Source organism: Perognathus longimembris, chromosome 18 (assembly GCF_023159225.1).
Source record: "Perognathus longimembris pacificus isolate PPM17 chromosome 18, ASM2315922v1, whole genome shotgun sequence".
NCBI classification, from domain to species: Eukaryota; Metazoa; Chordata; class Mammalia; order Rodentia; family Heteromyidae; genus Perognathus; species Perognathus longimembris.
Genome location: NC_063178.1, coordinates 7135295 through 7160812, shown reverse-complemented (window position 1 = coordinate 7160812; position 25518 = coordinate 7135295). Strand labels below are relative to the sequence as shown.

The following is a 25518-nucleotide window of genomic DNA, read 5'->3' as shown; positions in this document are numbered from 1 at the left end:
TTGGACTAAAGTAATCCTCCTACTTTAGTTTTCTAAGTAATTGGAACTACAGATCACAGACATATGTCATCATGCTAGGTTTGGCAACAAATATTCTTCCCCCCACCTAATACCAGGATCTCATAGTCTCTCAGCTTGCTTGATGACTCTACCACTTGAGCCATACCTCCAGCCTGGCTTTTTGCTGGCTGCTTTGAAGATGGAGTCTCAAGGACTTTCTACCTAGGCTATCTTGTCTTTGAACCAGGATCCTCTGAATCTCAGCTTCCTGAGTAACTAGTATTACATGGGTTAGCCACCAGCCAAATCATTCTTAACAAATAAAATTAATTAAAGCAGTGTACACAAAAGAAATATATATATATATATATATATATATAAAGAAGATGTATAAGGATGTTCAGTAAAGTGTTTTTGACAATAGGAAAAATTAGAACCTAAATATCTATCTTTGGAAATTGCTTAAGTAACCATAGGTATAGCTCTATTTTAAAGCTGCAACTATTAAAAAGAAACGATGATTTGGGGATGGGTTACCTTTGTGAGATAGCATTGTATATAAACAATAGAGGGTATTAAATGGTATTGCAAGATCCTTTTGTGTAATACATATGTTCATATATATGAAGGTAATCTATATTGAGACTTGCATTAAAAAAATCTAGAAAACAAATTGACACTGTGAATTTACTCTTAAAATTACAGAATTATGGTTATATCTGAATAGATTATTATCTTCTATCATAGATTTCTTACTTTAAAATACATAAAAAGGAACTTATTCTTTAATGTTCAAGCCACCCTTTCCACCCATGTAGTTACTTGGTAGTTACAATGGAGTTACTCTCTCATACTGTGGTAATGGTTAGAAGTCTTTCATTTTGGTCTCATAGCTCCTGATTGCATGGTCTTCTTTCTCCTCTTTGTCTCTTCTGCTATGAAAAAAAGTCCCTGGAGAGTTGTTCAGTGTCATCCAGTTCTTTGTCGAAGACCTCAGTTGCCAAATACCATGTACACCCCATCTGGTTAGTTCTCGTTCCCATGTGTCAGAAGCAACTGAGGCCTGAAGAAGCAGGATGGTGTACTCAGGCTCCCATCCTGGGCAACCCGGTGTTGAGTAAGCAGTGGGGGAAAGAGAGGAGAATGTAGTCAGGAATTCAATGCCTATACCACAGAATTAAGACAAGTAAGGGAAAGGGTGGGGAGGTCAACAAGGTATCAAATGGGATGACACGGGTCAGTAAGGTGTAGTAATAAACTACTTTGTGAAACACCGCCTCCTTTGTACAACTACTTGAAGATAAGTTTAAAAATCTTAAAAAAAAAATAAACAGCTACTGACAGATGCTGAAAGGGAGATGGGCAGAAGCTTCAGGAGAATAAGAAAATGGCAGCAAGCAGTTGCAAGACAGTTCAGAGCCAACCAAGCATTTCTTCTTCGGGAGTCAAGGATGCTGTTTAGCTGAAGGACATAGGAGAGACCTTTTTTCTGCCTTCTCAACTGCCAGACCACCACAGATGCGTTTTCCCTCTGCCTGGCTCCTCTGAGTGTATCACGTAAGCTACGTGGACAAGCAGGCGACACTGACCCTGCCTCTCCAGATTCTGATGCCATTGAGAATGTCTGCTTCTCCAAGGAGCGTGGCCCCTGGAGCTCCACTTGGAACGTGACACCCTTTCATGCCATGCAACGTCTGCTGGGAAACAACGGTGGGAAAGAAAGGGGACAGGCCCTTCTGAAAGATTCAAACGCCAGTGCTCTAGTTGGGCCCTGATAGCAGGGTCCACCTGGTGGAGATGTGTTTGTTTTCAGATGTGATCAGACCTGCACAAGGAAAGAGAAAAGCGATCTCAGCAGCCAGTGACAGAGCTGAGAAACTCCAATGACAATTAAACCCAACCCTAAGAGCAAAGGGTGACCAAGGCAGGTCCCCATCTCAAAGCAGTGCTCTCTGTGAGGTGTTGACCACCTGTGATGCAAATCCACAGGTGTTAAGTGAAAAGGCATGCCAATAAAATGACTAACATTCACCCATCCTTTACTGGCCAGGCACTTCCTGTTCTGGGAATTGAACTCCAAGTCTTTGGCTCGGTAAACAGTTTATGCCTCCAGTCACGCCTCCGGTCCTTTTGTCTTTTCTTTCCTAGTTTATTTTTCAGAAAGAGTTTGCTGTAACTTTGCCTAGGATGGCCTTGACCCTCAATCCTCCTGTCTCTGCCTCCTGAATGCCTGGATTATAGGCATGAACTACCATCTTTATTCAGGTAATTGATCTTCTCCAAATTTCAAATCCCTTCCTTACACTTCACTCCTCTTTCCTGCTTTGTTTTCTCTTCCCTTCTTAGTTCTTGCCACCGACATACAACAGAATGTACTTGTTTATCTGACCCATGTCTGTCTCCTATACCAGAGGGCTTGCTCCAAGAGCACAGTTAATTTGGGCAGGAAATGTTCTACATTCTTAAGAGTTCTGGGCTCAGAAACTCTATCCAACCATGTCACAATGGAAACTTCCTGGCTGGGTGAGCCGCCTTCTTAGAAAAGGGGACCCCCTGGGATTGAGCCCTGTGAGATCTACAGCTAGCAAAAAAACTGAGCATGGGGCCAGGTGGTAGAGCTCCAGCTTTGAGTAAGTCAAGTAAGCCTGAGACCCAGAGTTCAAGCCCCAGTACTACCAAAAGAGAAAGAAAAGAAAGGAAAGGAGGGGAGGGAGGGAGGGCAGAAGGAAGAAGGAATGAAGGAGAGAGCAGTTTCGAGTATTTCTGCAAAGGATATTTTCAGCTCCCAAATACAAATAGACACGCAGCGAATCCGTGCTAACTTGGTGGTGGTGAACAGATTTTCATGCTTAACCTGCCATGGTAACTAATTGCAAAACCTAAATTGCAAGACCAAAATTACAAAAGCAAGAGTGAAGAGAGGAGGTAGAGGAGAGATCACAGTCATAATATTCAACGCATCTCCTATGAAATTAAGAAAATGGAGGAGGAGAGGGTTGGTTTGGGAGGGAGGAAGCTGAAAGGGGGTGAAATTGATCTAGATGCATTGTACTCATAAGCTGATTTGTTGAATGTACCAAACAGTGGTGAAAACATAATTTTACAAAGAGGGAAATAGAATTTCCTGGACGTAGTCATTTTTGAAATCTGTGATGTACTGACATATTAAAGGCTGTAGAAATTGTTTTAAGTCTTCACAACTTCCTGCCTGTATCCCCCCACAATTTGACATGCATTTGAAATGCATTTTCAGTGTAAACCATTCTTCTAATAACTGTATTTCCTACACTATTTCAGCCTTGAAATGATACTTAAGATTATAATCTTGAATTTTTTTTATTATGACAGGATGAAATCCAATTGTTGAGCATCAAGGGAGGGAAGGGAATGTGAAAGGAAGCCCTTTAGTGCCCGGTAATGCTGAGCTTGCATTCTTGAGAAACAACTGGTCTTTCCCATTGAAATGCAGCCCTTTGAGATTCTTCTGGTATTTGGAAAGTCAAATTTTCTTATTAAACTGTGCAAAAATTGACTGATTCCAAACAAAGAAGAATGAGAGAGAGAGAGAGAAAATTTAATCTTGGAGAGCACAGAATATTCTGGCAATATGGAAATTACAAATTATGATGTTTTTCCCTTGGGTAAATGAAATATGCAAAAGAACAGATGCATAATACAATTGAGCTTGTATAATCCCTGGGTAGCTACTGTTCCCAAGCTATTTTATCACAGTTGTGCCTTTTCTCAGCTAATAATGAAGGCACAGGACTAAGTTTAAAATGAATTATAAAATTCTCTTAAAGTTCAGTTTTTACATAAAATGCCATTAGGAAGTACCACAGTGTTCTGGAAGCCAGTGACCATAAATCTTTTTTAAATGTCTGTGCAAACCTAACTGAGCCATTTGGGGTTTTGTTGTTGTTGTTCCACTATACTGTTCTTATTTATGCTGAAGACCCCTCTGTCCCCCAATATTTTTTATGTCATTAAGCAGTTGTAATGGATGTTTCATGTTAACATGTCCATATATTCACGCAATGTATCTTGGCCAGATACCAACTCCATCCCTCTCCCTCATCTCCCTCTTCAAGAATCCTCTTTGTTCCATTTTCACACATGTATGTAAAAATATATGAACATGTTTGCTCTCTTTCAGCCTCTTATTCCCCCACCCCCTCTTCTACTAGTACCCATATCCCATTCAGGACCTGTTTTACATTGCTGGAATTCTTTTTTTTTTTTTAAGTGTGTGCTCATAGCTCAAAGAGGTTTCTCTGCAATATTTTACACATGCATGTACAGTATTTTAATCAGACTGACTCTCAGTTTCCTCCTCCACTACACCCTATGGGTCAACAGCTTTCAGTGGGTTTCATGTGGTTGTGTTCCTTCACAGATGTAATATATTTCAGTGCTGTCTACCCTCTGACATTCTCTTCCCACCCCATCCTCTTAAACAGTTCCACAATTACTAACATGTTATACGTGTGTTTTTGTGACCTTTGTCCTTCTGAAGCTGGCTTCTTTCACTTCACATGGTAAGTTCCATCCATTTCCCAGGAAATGACATTCTTTCATTCTTCTTTACAGATGAATAATATTCCACTATATATATCATACTTTTGATCCATTTACCAGTTGTCAGTCATCTGGGTTGTTTCCATAGTTTGGCTATGATGAATAGTGGTGCAGTGAAATAAAGTGTGCCAGTTTCTCTATTGTATTCAGGCTTATCTTCTTTGGAGAAATGACTTACATTTGGATCAGGAGGTCGTTCTATTTTTACTTTCTTTTTTGAAAAGCCTCCATACATAATTCCATAATGAGATCTTGCTACTACACATTCCCCTGTAAGCATATACATACATACATACATACATACATACATACATACATACATATATAGACATACACACACATGTATAATTCTCCCATCATCTGCAGTTTTTGTGATTGTTCAAATTCTTGATAATAACCATTGTAATTGAAGTGAACTGTAAATAAATCTCAAAGTTGTTTTGAGTGGCATCTCATATATGGCCAGGCATTAACTCTCCTGTAGGGGTTGGGAATAATACACAGGGATGGAACTCAGCTTCAAGTGGAGATAGACAGAGATAGATAGATAGACAGATAGATAGACTGATTGATTACAAAAGCTAGGCTCAATTGTAATGGGAGGAAGGTTTGTGTTAGTATCATTTTAGGTTAATCCCTCTTAATGACCTTGGAAAAGGTGCATGTTTGGAAATTTCTAGTAAAAACCACTTAGATAAGCCCGAGACCTCTGGACTAGGGAGTTTTTATGCTGTCTCTTAGGGAGCAAAATGCCACAGTTTCGAAGTTTCTTTAATTAAGACACTCATCTGGGTGCGGTGGCTCATGCTTGTAATCTGAGCTTCTCAGGAAGCTGAGGTCTGAGGGTCACCAGTCGAAGCCAGCCCAGGCGGGAAAGTCTGTGAGAAACTACCAAGACACTAGAAGTGGAACTGTGGCTTAAGTGGTAGAGCTCTAGCCTTGAACAAAAAACAAAGCTCAGGGACAGGTGTCCAGGCCCTGAGTACAAACCCCACACTGGCATAAAACCAAACCACTTATCACCAAAGGTCCTGCTTCATTTCCAGGATCGCTTTTGCTGAGTGTAGGCACCTTGGTTGAACCTCTTTCCCTACCACCCTGGAAACCCCTAGAAATCGCAAAGCTCATCTCCATCTTGCGTTTCCAACCAAACCAGCAGAGGTGCCTGGGAGCCCATCGGTGCTCCAACCGCGCCTGGCATGGGTGGTGGGTGTGTCTAACTGTGCACGCAAAAGACACAGAACGGCCTCCTCTCGCCCGTGACCTCATTAGCCATCCAGTGCCTACTGCGCCCAGGAGTTACTCAGCCAGTAAACAGCTCGAAGACGTCTTTCCTTCAGTTCCAAGTCTTTGATGCAATGCAAATGGAGGGACGCGGCACCGTTCACTTAATTACCCTGCCATTTTAACTGAACGCTCTTTGACTTAATTTTATTTCCATGAGTGTAAAGCGTCGGGAGACTTTCTCATAAACACGGAGCTGCCTCTGACAGCTTCTGGGAAGGAGCCCCAAGGGGCAGGGGATGGCGATTTACAGAACATGAACAGTGCTACAGAGCAGCTTTGGCATCAGAACTTCCTAGGGCTTAATTACTGTCTTTAAAATTTAAGCCAGAGTTAGACACTAAGCAGCACTGAGCAGAGGAAAGGGGGGTGGGTGGCAGGATGGTACAGCGAACGAAAGTCTTATAGGAAGATGTTGGCATTAATCTGTCTCCAGTGCTCTGTTAGAAACTCCAACCTTATAACTTAGTGTTCTTTCTCTAGCCAATTTAATCCATTCTCTTGGCGGCCTACATTTTCCATAAACAAACAATCCACCCCCCGAAAAAAATCATAAATCTCTGGAATGCAACTCACGCATTCCATCAGAGGGTGTTACAAGACTCACTTGTTCCGAAAAAGATAAGAAGAACTTTTTGTCTTCATATTCCTTTCACACGTTCTCTATATTAAGGATATAAAAATTCCAGTCATCTCAGGAAAAGCTTTGCCTTATGCCTAATTCTATGAAACAGCCCTTAGTTAATTAAAATATGCACTACTTTTAGGGGAACTCTCAGCTCCTGAAACAAAACGTATAAACGATCCCTCAGATACGGGTCACTTGCTAGTTAATTTAGGAAATAACGGTTTAAAAAGTTAATTTAGGCCCAGAAGATGAGAAGCGCCGTGTTCTCCCACTTTCTGATTTAGCTGTGCTGTCATTGTATGAAGGAAGTCCCAGAGCAGCCCCCTTTACAGAATCTGAAGTGTGTCTCCTTTCCCCCTTGATTTGACACGTGAAATTGCTTTTCATTAAGGAAAGCTGGATAATGCCATTCAAAGTTTTATTATTTTTTTTAATGTACCAAGAAGTGAATGCCCTTCCGTTCCCTATCGAGCTCAGTTGCTTTAACAAGTTAGCAGCTTGAGCCTGAGGCAAAAATATACAGAAAGCCAGACACTGATACCATTAAGTGACCCAGAATTTCCAAGATGCCGAGAAATTCTGCAATCTGTTCTCAGCCACACAAGTAAAGATGTTGGGTGGTTGCTGGCATTGGGAGTGGAGAACTCTATGGAAAGGGAAGGGATGAAGGTCTCTGTTTAACCTGGCTTGCCTCCCTTCCTGGGGCTCCTTGACTCTGATTAGCCTCCATCAGTCTCAAACTAGGAGTAGTTGCCCGGGTCAGACCATTTCTGGGTCTATACTTCCCTTGGGGAAAATATTCCCTGACTAACTGGAGGCTATAAATGCATCTTTTACTTTTATTATCACCTTGGTCTAGTCAAAGCTCTAGTCAACTTCCCTCCTGAGGAAGAATAAATTCTAAAGATCATGGGAGATGCCTTTTGCTTTCTAAAGCCACATGGAGCACACAGTTGGTGTTCAAGAAACATCACTTACCTTAGTCGATGTGTGTGTACATCTATAACAAAGCAGCAGACACTGGCGGGCATTATATACAATAGGCTTAGACACAGGCAGATTCAGTGTCTGGAGAGGCCCGGCTTCCTGCTGTCACTGTGTTCTGTGTTACATGGCTTGATCTCTTTTACAAGGATGCCCAACCCAGTCCTGAAGGTCCCTTCCTGGAAGACCTAAGTATGCCCTTAAGACCTACAACCACCCTACCTCCTAAAAAATCCATCACTTTGAGGGAGCTTTCACTACAAGAAGTTGGGGAAGGACACATTCAGGCCAAAGAAATGACAACAGAATTCTCAACCATGGGAGAGCCTTTATTCTCGACCTAATTTCATATGCCATCCTTCTACATATGGAATGTCAATATTCTGGTATGAAAGAGGATACCTGTCAAAACCTTGCAGATGATTTTTGAGATATCTTCCTAAGTGGGCAGACGAGTATTGACCTGACTCTATTCTGTTTGCCCAGAAGACAAAATAAGAGATTGAATGTGATTGGGAAAAACCTCATCCCTATCCCCCAACCTTGTTAATATGACATGAGATGGGTAAAGCAAAATGACAGAAGCCACTACATAACAAGGACCCAAGGACCGCCGCCAAGCAGGGCTTTGAAAGAGAAGACTAGATACACTAGATACTTCACTAGATACAACAGAACTGTGCTATTTGCCAAGCCTCCTTGGCAGACAAAATGTTGTGAGTCACCTTGCCCGTTAGTGGCTCGATGTCCTTTTCCCAATCAAGCCTCTGATTCTTGCAGCTCATAGCCTTTCTGGCCAGAAGCCAGACATTGTCCTGTGAGAGTTTGTCTAAGAATTAGAAGGCTAAACCCCAGAGCTTGAACCACAATATGTACTTGCATTCTGCCATCTCTCTCTCTCTGACTTGCTTTCCATGATCTCTGTCTCTCTGTCTCTCTCTGTCTCTCTCTCTCCCTCTGACTCCTATGGTGTGTGTATAAGAGTTGGATAACAGAAATGTTTTATATCCTTGGTACCATTTTTTAAATGCTTCCAATCTCTCCTGTTGTTTGCACGTAGAGAAACAGAGAAGCGACATTTTGAGAGATGGAATTGGGAGTCTTTATTGGAGAGCCAGTGCTAGCAGATAGACTTCTGTCTCAAAGACCTGCAGCCCAGCATGGAGCTGGAACAAAGCTTTTAAAGACAAAAGCCAAGTGCTTGGGGGTGGAGACCAAGCCTTAACAAAAGCAGAGCCTATATGAGCAGTAAGTAATTCAGGTACAAGCAGAACTTTCCATCTAGGGAAGTTGCTCCAGCTTAGACTTTCCATATAGGGAGATATGCTTCAAACCTTCCATATATGGAGATAGCCTCAGAGGAGAGTGAATGAAACCATTAAGGGAGATAATCAAGGACCAGCATTCTCTGCAGCAAAAATTCCCTTAAGGCTAAAAGGCATGACATGTGCAATTCCATGAACGGCCTCTCTCACCTCGAGGCTTTTCAGAGCTGAGATGGAAAGCCCCCTCCACCAGGATGACTGTGAGAACATGGCCACATTACTTAGACCCCCGTCTCCTACTTCACTGTCACATGCCAATGATCACGTGGCCCTTAGATGGCCCATCAACTGGACGTTCCCTACTCCAAACAGTGAATGTTGAAAATGGATCTCACTTTGTCATGTCACACTTGTCACCGCTGACTGCAAATGGCTGAGTGAGTAGGAATGGCCAATAAGAAGCATAAAGATTGATCTGTGAAAAGGAAAAGAAGTGAGCATTAAAAAGTGAAAGTTGGTCCCCTCTGTGAGGTGGAAGTGGGCATTCAGCCGTCTCATTTTGGAAATCGGGAAGGAGCACATGCCAGAGAGAAAGCACAGGCTTGTCCTCCCAGTGAGGAAGCCTTGCAAAGGCCAAGTGACCTTAAGACACATAACACTACCCACACTGAAGAGAAGCGGCATGAATGTCACATCTGTGGAAAAGCCTTCCAAAAGCCACGTAACCTCAAGAGACATACCATAGTGCACATTGGAGCGAAACCCTATGAATGTCACACCTGTGGGAAAGCCTTCACTGCGACATCTTCTCGTGCCATACATGAGAGAAGACACACTGGAGAGAAGCCCTATGAATGTCGCACCTGTGGGAAAGCCTTCACTACGCCATCTGAACGTGCCATACATGAGAGAAGACACACTGGAGAGAAACCCTATGAATGTCGCACCTGTGGGAAAGCCTTCACTGAGCAATGTTCTCGTGTTGCACATGAGAGAACACACACTGGAGAGAAGCCCTATGAATGTCGCACCTGTGGCAAAGCCTTCAATACGCAATCTTCTCGTGCCACACATGAGAGAATACACACTGGAGAGAAGCCCTATGAATGCCGCACCTGTGGGAAAGTTTTCAGTGTGAAATTTTCTCTTTTCGCACATGAGAGAACACACACTGGAGAGAAACCCTATGAATGTCGCACCTGTGGGAAAACCTTCAGTCAGTCATCTCATCATGCCAGACATGAGAGAATACACACTGGAGAGAAGCCCTATGAGTGTCACTTCTGTGGGAAAGCCTTCATTTTGCAATCTTCTCGTGCCGCACATGAGAGAATACACACTGGAGATAAACTCTATGAATGTCGCACCTGTGGGAAAGCCTTCAATATGCCATATCTCCGTACCATGCACGAGAGAACACACACTGGAGAGAAACCCTATGAATGTCGCACCTGTGGGAAAGCCTTCACTGATCCCTCTTGTCATAACAAACATGAGAGAATACACACTGGAGAGAAACCCTATGAATGTCGCACCTGTGGGAAAGCCTTCACTACACCATCATCTCGTGCCATACATGAGAGAAGACACACTGGAGAAAAGCCCTATGAATGTCGCACCTGTGGGAAAGCCTTCACTACCCAATCTTCTCCTGCCAAACATGAGAGAATACACACTGGAGAGAAACCCTATGAATGTCGCACCTGTGGGAAAGTTTTCTCTTTGTCCTCCAGTCCTTTTCACCACATGAAAGCACATACTAAAGAAAAAAATGATGCGTATTTTCAGGGAATGAAATCATCCAGTATCTCATTTGAACCTTGCAAGGACAAGAAATGAGAGCAATCACACAAATGCAACCTGTGTGTGGAAGGTTGTGGTACATCCTGTAACCTTAGAAAGTAAGAGCAATCCTCCTGGAGGGAGAAATCAGGAGTCTCATCTGTGTGGGAAAGTCTTCAGTCAATCAACTCATCTAAGACAACACCAGAGGACTTGTAGTAGACACAAACCATCTTTGTGAGAGGCTTTAGGCCTGACTATCCGCGGGCGAGAAAGACTAAGAACACGCAGCTCTAGAAAAGCCTTCAGTCATCATGGAGGGTGGCTCCCTCAAAGAACAAACGGCGGAGAAACAGTGAGTGTCACTCATGGGAAAGCTGTGAATTGATCTACTACTCGTATACAGACTCAAACGATGCACATTGATGAGATCCCCAAGAACACTTTCATGTGAGAAATCCTTCTGTCTATAGTCAGCCCTTCAGTGTCATGTGGGAATACAAAAAGGAAAAGATAGAGCTGTGTGGGGTATGATATCTTGTTCGTATATTATGCACATAAGATCTGTGACTATGGGCTGGGGATATCGCCTAGTGGCAAGAGTGCTTTCGTTGGATACGTGAAGCCCTCAGTTCCATTCCCCAGCACCACATATATAAAAAATGGTCAGAAGGGGCGTTGTGGCTCAAGTGGCAGAGTGCTAGCCTTGAGCAAAAAGAAGCCAGGGCTCTGAGTCCAAGGCCCAGGACTGGCCACCACCCCCAAAAAATATGGATGGAACCCCCCCACACTGGAAAAATGGATGGAACTAGAACAAATCATGTTGAGTGAGACAAGCCAAGAACAGATTTACGAATGGCTTGTGATCTCCCTGATATACGGGTGTAAGAATTAAAATGCAAAGAGATAGAACAAAGTAAACAGGTCTCAAGATACCAAAATACAGTAAAGAAAAGAGAACACAGAATGAGTGGAACGTGTGAGAAAATAATAAGAAGAATAGAGCAGAGGGGACCATCAGCTAGATTGGACACTGATGAATGTAAACTAAGCAACTCATGGGTGGGAATGGAAGGAAGGAATGAGTGAAAATGGGAACAGACGTCACTAAAAAGGGAAGTTATGTATATATCGTTGGAAATGGAAGAAATTATTGTATTGTTAAAGTTCCTAGACTTACTAAGCTATGTAGAGTAGAATAATTTTCATCACTGCGAAAGTTAAAATGTGTACTGTGGAATACAGTAGTAACCTAAACCCAATCCAAAAAAAAAGTCACTAAGCAGATGCCAACATCTTGATCTTCCTAAAAAAAAACAAAAAAAAAAAAAACAAAAAAAAACAGATAAAAGCAAAAAAAAAAAAAAATCTGTGACTATGACAACCATTAGTGTAAATTTAAATATGATGAACTAGAACCAGAAAAGCCACCTAGAGACCCAAACTCAGTTTGGCCAGTCAGTCTCTAGGCAAAAACACATTTAAAGATGTATATGGGTAATCTTGGATTGTAGGGAATGTAGGAGTCTGTAGTTACAATGTTAGTTTCAAATACCCTAAGGGCCTTAGCGGAAAGGAAACTACTAATCCATACTTAATAGAGAAGTCTTTCATCTGTGATGTTTGTGTGTGTGTGTGTGTATGTGTGTGTTTTGGTTCGTTGTTGGTGTTCTGACTTGAACTTGGTCTGAGGGCTGTCAACTATCCTTTAGCTCTTTTTTCTCTAGGCTAGCACACTACCACCTTATGCCACAGTTCCAATTCCAGTTTTCTAGGTGAACTTGAGAACTTACCTGGCCCGGCTGGCTTTCAATTTTGATCCTCAGATAATCAGCCTCCTGAGTTGCTGGGATTACAGGCATGAGTGACCAGCACTGGGATGCAATGTACTTGTAAGTAATAGGAGAGCACATCACTTTACATACCTCATTTGTCTCTAATTTTGATATTCATCTAAGCATCAGGTATGGCATGCAAAAAACCCTCTAGTGACAAGTTCTAAAAACTCATAAGTATTCCATCTAAATGAATGATGATAGCTTTTTTATTTAACAGCCAAGTTTGTGGTATATGTAATGTCCCATATTGTATATGATGTTTAGTGTCATGAGTGATGAAAATCTGAGTGAATAACGATGTATTTTTCAACAGTCAGATTCACTGAGGAAGCTTGATCTTAAAAAGAAAGTGCAGTCATTTCTTATTTTATTGGATGTCAAAGTATCTTTAAACAATATATATGTATGTATGAATATATATGTACAATAGTGAGATTGCATAAAATTAATAAGAGGAATCATCACATGTAGATCTGGATGACATGCAATCCAAACTAAAGGTCAACCAGACAGAACCTAATTTGCAGATAAAATTAGGAATACAGATTTCAAATAATTGAGAGACTAGTTTGAGAAGATCTGACATTTATTTTGTTCTACTTTGTATCATGAAGTTTAAACCAGAACATTGGATCTGAACTCCTTGATAGGTGGGAAGATGTTCAGCCCATACTTTGGGCCATCCCTTCCTTCAATATCCTTTCCACTGAGATAATTTCCAACTTCTTCACTTTAGCAGAAATCTCCAAATGTGCTGAGAATGGGCTGGGAATATGACCTAGTGGGAAGAGTGCTTGCCTTGTATACATGAAGTCCTGGGTTCAATTCCCCAGCACCACATACACAGAAAACGGCCAGAAGTGGTGCTGTAGCTCAAGTGGCAGAGTGCTAGCCTTGAGTAAAAAGCTAGGGACAGTGCTAAGGCCCTGAGTTCAAGCCACAGGAATGGCAAAAAAAAAAAAAAAAGTGCTGAGAAACACAGCACATGGTTTTCTCTCCTTCCCAAGTGTCTAGCAATGCTACAACTATGTCAAAGGTGAGTGCCTGGGTATGCAGCCTAAGGCATTTGGGGCTCCTGGGTCCTCCTCAGTACATTGGTGTCTGTTGGTCAGGCCCTCAGAATCCTCCTAATGTTTGTCCTTAAATATCTCCTTTGGGCAGAGTAATGGTAGGAGCTCCTCTAAGTCAAATCATCATGATAGCCCTGATAACTTACATAAAATATATGGAAACATGTATCATTCACCTCAAAAGTGCCTGGCCCATGTGTCCCAGATACGTAATCCCAGCTTGTTAGGAGGCTGAGAACAGAAGACAATTGTTTGAAGCCAGCCCAGGCAGGAAGTCTATGAGACTTTTACTGACTCCCCCAAAGTCAGCTGTGGAAATAAGGCTCAAGGGGTAGAGTGCTAGCCTTAAGCAAAGAAGCTCAGGCCCAACACACAGACCCTGAACTTTTCACAAGTGCCTGCTTATCTAGTGTGTTTTTAATTTGCTTAATAGAATATATTCATGTTTTTGTGTTTGGATAATGGAATATTCCCAGTAGACTCCTGCTTTTAAAACTTTGTCCCCAGTGGACTGGGCTGTTGTGGAACACTTGTAGACGCCTGGGTGGAGGAAACAGGTCATTTTGGGTTTGTCCTTGAAGGCTCTCCCAGGAATCTCTTCTGCTCTCTCCCCTCTTCCCTCCCCTCCTCCTCCCTCCCCCTCCACTCTCCTCCCTCCCTTCTCTCTGTCATTTTCAGTGTCTCCCTCAGCCTCCTTCTGGCTGCTAGGAGGTGTGGTAATTCTCTGCTCCATTTTCCCCCTGTGGTCATGTTGTGTGCAGTGCATGGGTCTCAGGAATGGAGGGCAGAATCCTTTGAAGTAATGAATCAAAATAAATCCTTTGTCCCTTAAAAAAAAAAAAAGTGAAAGTTGTGGATGACTGAATTGTATAGATTAGCTAATAGACTATTTTGTACAAAAAAAAAGGATCTCAATTTTATTGTCAAGTGATTCACTGGAGGTTAGGGAGGGAAAAGGGTTTCTGGATATTGAATCTAATTTTTCAGTCCTAAAACAAACCTCTGTGTTAAGGAGTCCAGATCTGGCTAAAAATGTTCTCTGCAGTATAGACAGTACAGATCATGCGCAGAGGGGGAGGGGATTGATGTGGAAAGAATGAATGACTGGAAATAGGTTTTACAAACTTTTATGGTTCTATGAGTACACAGAGATAATCAGTCTTCAAAGCTCTTATTGCAACCCCAGAGTTCAATTACAGTATAGCTATATTTCTGGAATGCCCTAAACTGCACCCACACATTATTCTTTGCACACATCTTTAACTTTAACAGCCATTCATTAGTTCAAGAGATCTTTGCTTTTAATATTAATCACAGTTTAGTGGGTATAGCAAAAGGTATTCATTCCCCACAGAAGCTACTTCATTGGAACAATTCTTTTCATCATCATTATTTTTTATTATTATACGGTGACCTTTCGAAAACAAGACAGAAGTTTCTAAAGTCTTATGAGATATTCTCTGAAAAGCTGCTAGCCTCTTTTGCCCTTTGATTTATAAAGCAGTTTCTTCTTCCTTCTGGTATGTGGATCCTTACATTTGAAAAGAGTGAGTAGTTAGAAATACTACACAAATGTTACTCTCTAGGAGATGCGCAGCAAAATCTTCTTTGATGCCTTTGTGCCAATCAAGAGGAGCTCATGAAAGACAGCCCCAGGGTGTTTATTTCTCAGGACATTGGAGGAGAAGAGTAGCAAGCGACAGTAAGAGTTTCCTATGGACAGGGATCCTTTGGGTGAATTTTAAGCAGAGAAGTAAGGATCCTTGTGCTCCAGAAGTGTCTCGGTGTAACAGAAAGATAGCTATCATCCAATACCAACATGTAGGGTACATGATACAGAGAAAAGCCTAGCCAAGTGTTGATGTTGAAGGCTGTGTAAGAAGAAAAAGGAGATCATGGTAGCCAGCTTTCTGTTCCCATAATACAATACCCAAAGTAATTGACTTCTACAAAGGAAAGGTTGCTACCTTGCAATCCAATGACCCACTGATTTTGGATTTACAGTGAAGCAGTAGATAATGATGTGACAAAAGCCATTCATCTCATGGCTGGTGTAACAAAGAGAGGATGGCTAAAGTCTTAATGTCTCCTGTAAGGACATGCTCCGCCAGTGATCAGATGACTTCTCACTTCGCCCAGCCTCTGCTAATTTCCACCATCTCAGAGCCCTAAGCGGGAGACTGAGCCTTTCTTAGGTGTGCCTTAAGAAGAATACGGACACAACACTCTCTGAGCTGGAGGCAGTCACTGAAATGGGAGTACTGATCTTCCCAGAGGCACATGGTGACAACTAGGCACGAAGGCACCCAGTGTCCCTGCCATGAAGAGTTGGTACATGCTGACGCGTTAGGCATCTGAGTCACTAGAGCTGCAGCAACTGGCTTTAGATATGACAGCAAGAGCCAAGATCTCTCAATACAGAAGCAAGTACGGGAGGGCTCAGGTAAGAAAGTCTTTAGTGCATGAGGGGAAAAACATTACTTATAATTCCAACTTTATAAAAATATATGAAAAATTGCAGGGAAGGTTGGGGCTGGGAAGGATGGGAGAGAATGAGGAAAAAGGGTGTTATGGATCAAGATGCACTGTACCTGTTAACTGATTCTTTGAATGTAACCCCTTGGTACAACTGTTAAAGATAATAAACATATAACTTAAAAACAAAATAAAAGTATCTGAAAGAAGTCAAATATACAAAGTGGCATTTGATCTGCAAGCTGGACAGCTGATCCTGTGATGGGATGTTTTCTGATTAACATCTAGTTCCCAAGGAAATGTTACGATGCTACGTGTTCTAATCCAGCCCATCCCTCCCCTGCTTGCTGCCTGAACATGGGGGAAGACTCAGTCTCTTCATGACTAAGTAAGTACTTCAACAAATCCCACTCACTCATGTAGTAGACTATTTAACCTACTTGGTGAGACAATGACAGTGGTCCTGATGGCTTTCGCTATCATACATACATTCGCTGCTTGCTTTTTGTTGTTGTTTTGGTTTGGTTTGGTTTTTGGCTGGTTCTGAGCCTTGACTTCTGGGCCTGGCTGCTTTCCCTAAGTTACTTTTGCTCAAGGCTGGCACGCTACCACTTGAGCTATAGCACCACTTGTGGCTTCTTTCTCTGACTGTTTGGAGATAAGAGTTTGGTGGACTTTCCTGCCCACCTGGCTTTGAACTGTGATCCTCAGATCTCAGCATCCTGATTAGCTAGGATTATGGGTGTGAGTCACTAGCACCTGGTGCTGCTTATTTTGTGGCCAAAGTTATCATCTGTCTATCTGTTGGTCTGTCTACTTTTGACAAGGTCAAGAGTTCCAAATTATTCTATCTTGTGCTGAAAATTTCTATCAGAGCATGGAGCCCTACAATAAAGAAGTTTAATTTTTTATAATAATATATTTCCTCAGAGTTTCTCTAAGAGTTGATTGTAGTGAGCAACAGAGAACCAGGTAAACTGCACATAAGTGTGTAAGTCACTCTCCTCTCCATGCTCTCATTCACTAGCAGGTTGACTCTTCCTTCATTTTAATTTCTTCTTCCCATTACTTTCAATTCCCTCAATAAGGAGCATTCTGGAAAGACCAGGTTGAAGGCTAGGACTCCCAAAGCTCTAACAGGTTTCAGGCCCTATCAGAGACACAGAAGAGAGAGGCATGTTGTTTACTGACTGGAAATAGTCAGTGCTAAAATAGAAGACAGTTCTGAACTTGAACTCTGTGACGAATCTTTCATCACTGTGAGGACCTGATGAAGTACATGGAAAATTTCCCCAGAAAATGCATGTGGGTATTTAAGTTCTTGAGCTGTAGGGATATTTTAGATACTAAGGCCCTTGTCTGTTGTATGGCTATTGAAGATCTTCTCCCAGTCTGTGGGTGTTCTATATATCTTGCTAGCTATGTCCTGCAGTGCAGAAGCTCTGAAATTTAATGCAATCCCATTTGTCCAGCCTTTCTTTGATTTACTATGTTTCTGTGTCTTTACTGAGAAAGCTTCGACCTGTGCCAAGGAGCCCTAGTATTTCACCTATTCCTTCCTGTGATACAGATACCCCTCAGTAGATGAATGGATCAAGAAGATGTGGTACAAGGGAGTTCTAGGCCTCCATCAAGAAGAATGACATTGTCCCATTCATAAGAAAATGGAAAGACTTGGAAAAAATCATTTCACGTGAAGTAAGCCAAACCCAAAGAAAAGTAGTTTGCATGGTTTCCCTCATATGTAAGAACTAGAGTATGTCTATGATGTTCTTAACAGGGGATCTCAACACTCAATTGCTTAATACATAGGAATATATATATATATGTGTATATATGTATACACACACACACATAGTATACCAACATGAATTTCGAGATATGGAAAGAAAAGGTTCTTATTATGTACCGTATGTAGTTATGTATTTAATTTTTATTTTTAGTAATTTTCTTCTTTCATCTCTCTTAGTTTTCTGTATCTTCTGTCTTGTATGTAAGATTATTCAACCAGAAGAAGGGAAAGGGAATCACAGAAACAGCAGGTCAAAGGACGAACTAATACAACAATGATACTCACTTAACAATAGATTGGATATCAACATTACATGTTGGGGAGGAGGGGAGGTGGGAGGAGTAAGAGAAAATGAAGGATGGGGTAACATTGTCTAAAAACAAACGTAATCATTACTTATGTAACTGTAACCCCCCACTCATAGCCTTTTTAATAAAGACAAAATTTTTTAAAAACGAAAATGCATATGGGAACATGCACATTCTATTCTGCTTAGGATTCTAGGAGATTATGCAACTCCAGGAACCTTCCAGAGACTTAATATCCTTTAAGTATTAGGTGTACCACTCTGGGCACTTACAGTGAGGCAGAGAATGAACTTCTGTGCATGTTTGGCTTATTCCCACCCCCACTCCAGCACTGCTCTCCTTTCATCTGGTTTGGTTTGATGGCACTGGTGTTGAGATCAAATGTGTTTTAAACATGTTCTTATTCTCTACTTGGAGTAATAAATCCCATCAACACCTGGGAGTGGGTTTCCAAAAGCATGTGGGACCTGCACAAACACACTTACCACATCATTTCGCCATTTTCCAATCTTGATTATGGCCTCTTCAAAATGTTTCTTCTTTAAAACCCAACGGTTTGACTGTTGCAAGTCTGTTCTCTTTGACTCAGCCAATTTGACTGCAGAGCACACCTGTTCTGTAAGAGGATGTAGTATTGAATCGATTTTCTGATTGATGAAATGGATTCCACCTATAGTGTTTGCCCATGCTGTGCGTGGGCTTTTATTGGAGCCATAGCATTACTTCTTCCAGAGTTACTGTAAGGTTCAGTAATACTGCCTTTTATGCCATGGGTAAAGAAATGAAAGCTCAGATAAAGTAAGTAGTTAAGGAATGAATGAGGCATCCCAACTTCTAGATTTCTGCCCTAGGACCCCATGTCAATATGGGACTCAAGTCATGTTACAGAACCAATTCCTCGAGTTTCTCCACTTATAAATTGTTCAGTGCTGTGTGCTACCAGTTCTCATTTATTTACACAAAGGAGTGACTGGAGAGGGAAGATATTGGCTGGTGCATCCGTCTGGTACTCTCCCACAGATCTAAGGTTTATTTACAGTCAGCTAACTCTTCCTTCAGTCCCTTTTCCTCTGCCTGAGGTTTTAGGTAGGATGAACTTCACAGCAGTGAGTATTTGAAGCTTTGAGTAAATATAACTCATACCACCTCTCAAAGCAAGTCATAGAAAGGCCATGCTAGTTCTAACTTAAAAGAAAAAAAAACAACAATCCAGAAATACAAAAAGTCTATCCTTAGAAGGGCCTGCTGGTTTTTCTAGAAGCATTCAATGCTTCTTAATCTGTCTGGGTGCCGTCAGCCAGCAGTATAAAAAATATCTTAAATTGGCTCTATCATTGTCTGACCAAAGTGGATGAAAATGGGATGGTCTGAAATAAGTCTTAATTCCAAAATATACTTGCCCATAGTAGTAGTCATTTTGCATTAGTAATTTAAGAAGTGTATTCATGGAGCTGTTTCTCAATATGGCCCTAGACAGGAGGTAGGAATTAGAAGGAATGTACATTCCCAAGATCCCTCCATTGGGTGACGGTAAATTTTGATTGAGATGATGTTGGTTAATGATAATGAAGAACATAAATTCTCCTCAAGGGAACTTTTTGATAACATCCACTCATCACAAGCTCATAAAATTAACATGGAAATAGTTTACAAGTAGTATCAAGTGGAGTAAGATCTGACCCAGAACATGTATCATTTAAGTGTCCACCGCTGTCAGAGTGTCACCTGATCAAATAGCAGAGCAGTAGCATGAATTCTTGGGAGTGACCAGTTGCTGGTATTTAGAAGAAAGGCAAAGGACTCTTTCTCTGCAACTCTCTGATTTTTATTAGATGCAGCCATGGGACCTAATGCAGTATTTAGTGCAGGAGAACAAGAACTCTAACTTTAGATGAAACCACACACAAAACTGATAACATGGATTTTTGGGGGTCCCTATTCTTGCAGGGATAAATGGTTGCTTAAAGAGAATAGCTGGTATTGCACTCAGTTACAAAAATTACCTCCTCTCAGGACTACTTTATATACAGTGTGACCCAACTAAGAAATGAAAGGATTAGTGTTCCATCGGGTAATTGATGGAATTGTCTAAATTTCAGCATCATTAAAAAAGATCTTCTAAATCTTCACATGCACATAAATCTATTCAAGGCAGACAGTCTTACCTCAATAGTGTCTTACCTGATGATGGTCCATTGACTCGAGAGGAAGTCTTGGTACTTGATTCAGTATACGTTTAAATGTCCTCACCAAGTGTCATTACAGACCCTTTTAACAATTGACTGATCACTACTTACAAGGTTGGCTGACCTAGAAGGCAGTATATTTCTCCATGTAGTAAAGTAAATATTGGTAAAAGACTTACCTGTCACACATCCAATTTTCAAATGGCTTCCAGTGTATACAGAGAGAGACCATTGGCCTTGGTCAAGAAGCCATTCTCAGAATCATTGCTGACTACTTTCTGTTTATTTTGCTCCAGCCAATATGCTTTCCACTGTCCTGAATGTATCCATCTCTACTTGATACAGGCTCTTTGCATTATGTTTATTTTCTGTCTGGAATACTAGCCTAAGCATCCTTTGCATAATTAATTTCTTAGCATCCCAAAGATATATCCTTAAATTTTACACCTTAGAGCTAAGGATAGTTTTCTAGAGATGGGTTTAAAAAGTCATTTTTTTATATTCACCAAAACTAGATTAAATTCTCCACTATGTATTTACACGGTCATGAAAAGGTTCCTTTTCCACCCAAACACAATTCAACAGAGCTGTTTACTTTCAAGCTGAAACCTGTGTCTGTCTCGAAAATTCAGAGACTAAATTATTTGGGAAGTGTGAGCCTGATTCAATTTGTTCCACAGATGTTTTGCAAAGTTTAGATGGCTGTGCTCATTAGCAAAATTGTCAAGAATTTCCCTTTTCTTCTTGTCCAGGGGCTCATCCTTGTGGTCGATCTAAGACCAAGTGAACAGTGCCAGGGGTGGTATTCGTCATTGCAGTCAGCTCATGTTGAATGACACAACACTTATGAGGTACAGAAATCAAGGAGGACCAGGTTTCATAGCAGTCACCGCCAAAGGGCAGGAACAAGCCAGCTATGGTTATTGTTGCCATTATTGGCAATAAACATTTCTCCTGTGCCTAAAGTGTACTGTTCTATCCAATAAACAAAATTAAACTCAAACTAATAATGCCTTCTGGGGAGTGAAATTGTTCACCACTTGACATTGTGGATTGGTACTCATGAAGGATTCCCATAATAAGAATCACTTTAAGGGCATCTAGCTTATGAAGCAGAGCACTAATTTGTATTCTTTATAAGATCACCTGGGTTAAAGGGAGACAAATTACAGTGACTCATGGCAAACTCCTTACCCACCTTGCCTATAGTTGGCACTGGAGAGGCACATGGAACTTCTTTTCAGAGAGGAAACTGGAATTGTTCCCTGCTTTTCATGTTTATTTCATGTGTTTCCAGCTAAGGAGTGATCAAATAAAATAGTTATGCTCTGACTAAATATGCTGCTCGTAGGCAAGCTGAAAAATCTTGTCTTTGAATCAGATCACCTACGTTGTCAACAATTAGAACTTGATGGTAGGGATTGGATAGGGAAAGAAGAGAAAGAATGATTGAAGAAGGGACGTTGACCAAGATACATTATATTCACAACCTGACTTCTGGAATTGACACTGCACAAATGCTTAATAACAATAAATGAATTCTTTTTTTTTTTTTTTTTTGCCAGTCCTAGGCTTGGACTCAGGGCCTGAGCACTGTCCCTGGCGTCTCTGCTCAAGACTAGCACTTTGCCACTTGAGCCACAGCACCACTTCTGGCTGTTTTCTATATATGTGGTGCTGGGGAATCGAACCCAGGGCTTCATGTATACATGGCAAGCACTCTTGCCACTAGGCCATATTCCCAGCACCAATAATGAATTCTTATTCAAAGGAAATTAATGAGAATTCCCTGAGTGTCTTGCTTCAGTCTTGGAGGTAACACTGACAACTTGAACTGTGATCTCCACAAATAAACACTCCCAGGGTCTGGGTAGGGGGAGACAAGAGGCAAAAATGAGGATTAGTAATTCACTTAACATCGTGGCCTGGGTTTTCTCATGTATAAAATAAGCTCTAAATCTATTCAGCTTCAAACTTTCATGCTCTAGTGGTTCTGTAATTAGAAAAATGGCGACACAATCGACCCCAATCTATAATTCTGACTCTTGTGAAAGCCACGGATATGTCAGGATCTATTCAAATCTAAGTACGGAAAAATCTTCCCAAAGTGGCTTCATTGATTAGAACATTTATTTTGAACATGAATCAAAAGCCAGGCAGGCCCTTTTCAGGATGCTTTAGTAGCTCATCCATGTGATAAGAGGGCCAAGGCTCATCCCATCCATCTCAGCTGCCCTCCTTGGACAGGGGCTTGGGTTTCTTGGTGTCATGGCTTGACTCACACACTCACATCCTCATATTTTTGAGTTGTCTACCCGGGCCTCATGGATAGATAGATGTGATATTTCTGTCCAACAAGACATTTAGCATTCCCCAAATTACTCACTTCATTAAATCATGTAACTTTTCCTCATCTGACTCCCAAGCTCTCAGCAGACTTTCCCTCTGGTCCATTGTTTGGGATGGAGTCACACACCCATATCTTAGCTGCAAGGGAGGCAGGAAGCCATAGGAAGAGTCTGTGGTCTTCAGCACTTGTGGAAATAAGTGACTGGGCTCTACTAGCAAGGAAGCTGGCAGCTGGATACCTAGGGAGATATGGAAGGTAACCAGAAGAATTGTCACAAGCTGGGAACTAACGCTATGTCTCCTTCCCTTGGGAGGTAACTAGATATTCTGTCCAGCCTCCAACTAAGAGTCTGCGCAACTAAGATTTTTGGCAGGCCTGTAACCCCTCAATCCATCTTTTCTTCACAGCCTACACTAAACCCAGAAATGCAGGCAAGTTTCATTCTTTATTTATCTGGAATGATGTTGATTAGTTTCAAATTCACATACATTTCATAGAATCAACAGACTGGGGTTTATTATTTTATGGTTCTGAAGGTCAGAGGCCTAAGGAGGCCCATAATCAGCTTGATGTCAAAGCTGAATTCAAGGCCTCAGGGAACAATCTGTTGACTGTCTTTTCCAGTTTCCAGAGGCATCCCTTGGCCACACTCCGAGGATGGAGCTCTATTCCTCTTCTTATTGGCCACGTACCTGCCTATCTTTCTGCACTCCCTCCCTCACCAGCCACAGCACCCCCGATGACTGGGATCCTCTGTGGAGTAGCCTGCCAGTGAAATAATGCAATATCATATTTCGGTCCTTTTGATTTTTTTTTTCCTCTAAAATACAGATTCTAGATTTTCAGTGAATTGTAGTTTTTCACTTGGGAAAGGGAATGGAATTTTTTTTTAAAGACACATACCTCTTGCCATTCAAGGATGTCCCTTTTTTTTGTTGGTAGTTGTTCTTTTATGTTGACTCTGTGTCCAAGAAAACGTAAAAGGGGACTTTCTGTACCATAAGGAAACTGTCGTGACGCTCACTTGTGGTCATCATTAATGTCATCATTACTGTCCTTTTTATAATTTCTTTTTAATTCAATTCTTTTCTCTCTTTTTTCCCCTGAACTGTTTAAGGTATTAGAGGTGAGCTCACCAGGAAGCACCGTTTTATCTCACAACCTGCAGGGAAGAAACAGATTTATGTGAATAAAAATTAAATCTGGGATCTGCTCTCCCTCTGTGACAGTTGTAATTAGGTGTTTAAAGTATCATCTCTTTCGGTCTTGTGGCCTGTTTCTTCCCAGTGGAAGACCACGTGCTTTCTGTAGGCATCTTAGAACCCTACACCTTTGAGACTCAGAGGCTATTTTTATATGCTGATAGCTATAATCAACGAGTAGGGATTACTTAAACTAACAAGTGTTCAATCATCCTAATGGAAATGTAAACAGAACTTGAATTCATCGTTTTGTTAATGATTCTTTCCTGGCACATTCATCAGCCTCCATTTCATCTTTTGCCCTAATAAATACATATGCTGCATTGTTTTATGACCTCTCTTTGGAGTGCTAATAGAGGAAAAGGGAGTTATTATGGCTCCCATTACACAGAGACATAACAGAATGAAGGGCTTTTCTGGAGATCACATTTTCCTATCATTGAGTAGGTCTTCTAGTTGGATTAAAGCCAGTTCTTTCTTTCTCAGACCAAACACTAAACACACACACACACACACACACACACACACACACACACACACACACACACACACACCCCTCTACACTCAATTCCTTTTCGTATTCAGAATGAATCCCATGGTTCTCTGATGGGCCTTGAACTGGAAAACCATCTTCCTCTTTCAAATGGGAGCCCCTGATGTCTACATAAGAGCAGCAAGCTGGTGAGTGTCTTCCATCTATACTTATTAGACAACATGGAAAGGAGATGCCATTAGCTCCATCTGTATGTGATTCTGCATAAGGAGATATGCATAGATATTTGTCCACAGGTGAAGTCCACCTGGAAGCACAGTGACGTTTCGTTCAACAGGATTTAATGCTTTGATTTTTCTTTCTCTGAAGCATGTAGCATTTCTGTGGTAGAATACCACTAACTAGGAAGTATAAGCAATGAAAGCAATCCTCCTGTATGTGTTGATTTGTCTTATGGCTACTCTCCCTGGCCTGTCCTTTCTCTGAGTCATCACTAGGTCTTCTCTTTGGGTGTATCTGATTCCTAATCTTCATGTCTCCCTAAAATAGGTTGGATTAGGGCCTGTTGGAGTAATCTCATTTTAACTTTGTTATTTCCTGGGGAACTTTGTTACCCTATCTCCAAACTGGATGCCAGGTATTGGCTCCTGCCTGTAATCCTGAAATCAGGAGAATCAGTTAGTCAAGCCTGGGCCAAAAGTTTGCAAGACTCTTTCTTAATTCATAGTAGGGCATTGTATGGTGAGCCTGTCATCACGGTGTGCTGGAGGCTGAGGTCCTGGGGATAGTGGTTCCAGGCTAGCCCAGGCAACAAGTGCACCATGTTCTATCTCAACAACAACAAAAGCTGGGCAAGTTGGCTTGTGCCTGTTAACCCAGTTACGGCAGGAAGCACAAAATAGGAGAATCTCACCGATTGGGCACATGCCTGAGTAGGAAAGAGACCCTATTTAAAAATTACCCAGTGAAATAAATAAGCAGGAGGCATGGCTCAGCAGTAGACAACCTGCCAGCAAGAACAATTCCCTGAGTTCAAACCCCAGTACTGTCAGAGAGACACAAACAACAAATCAGAAAATCCCTATTTCAAAATATAGTCATATTTTGTGGTACCAGCGGTTAATACTATAACCATGAGAATTCTGGAGTAGATAAAAGGTCATCTGTAACAATGGTTTTAGTTCTCATTTACTCAGATAATCACTCAGTTTAAGGATATTTTAAAGGAAAGATGGATTTGCATGTAGCAGAGTTGGATGATGAGATATTCTGTCCACGAAGTG

The 25518-nt window shown here is 41.4% G+C and overlaps 1 protein-coding gene across 1 annotated transcript; it reads left to right on the top strand.

Annotated features, from left to right (window-relative positions):
• The first annotated feature begins 1041 nt into the window (after positions 1 to 1041).
• Positions 1042 to 10578, top strand: LOC125367342 (zinc finger protein OZF-like). Its single transcript, XM_048368013.1, has 3 exons — positions 1042 to 1117; positions 1603 to 1710; positions 9278 to 10578. Exons 1-3 carry the CDS (start codon positions 1042 to 1044, stop codon positions 10576 to 10578), a joined length of 1485 nt encoding a protein of 494 aa, XP_048223970.1.
• Positions 10579 to 25518: the final 14940 nt, after the last annotated feature.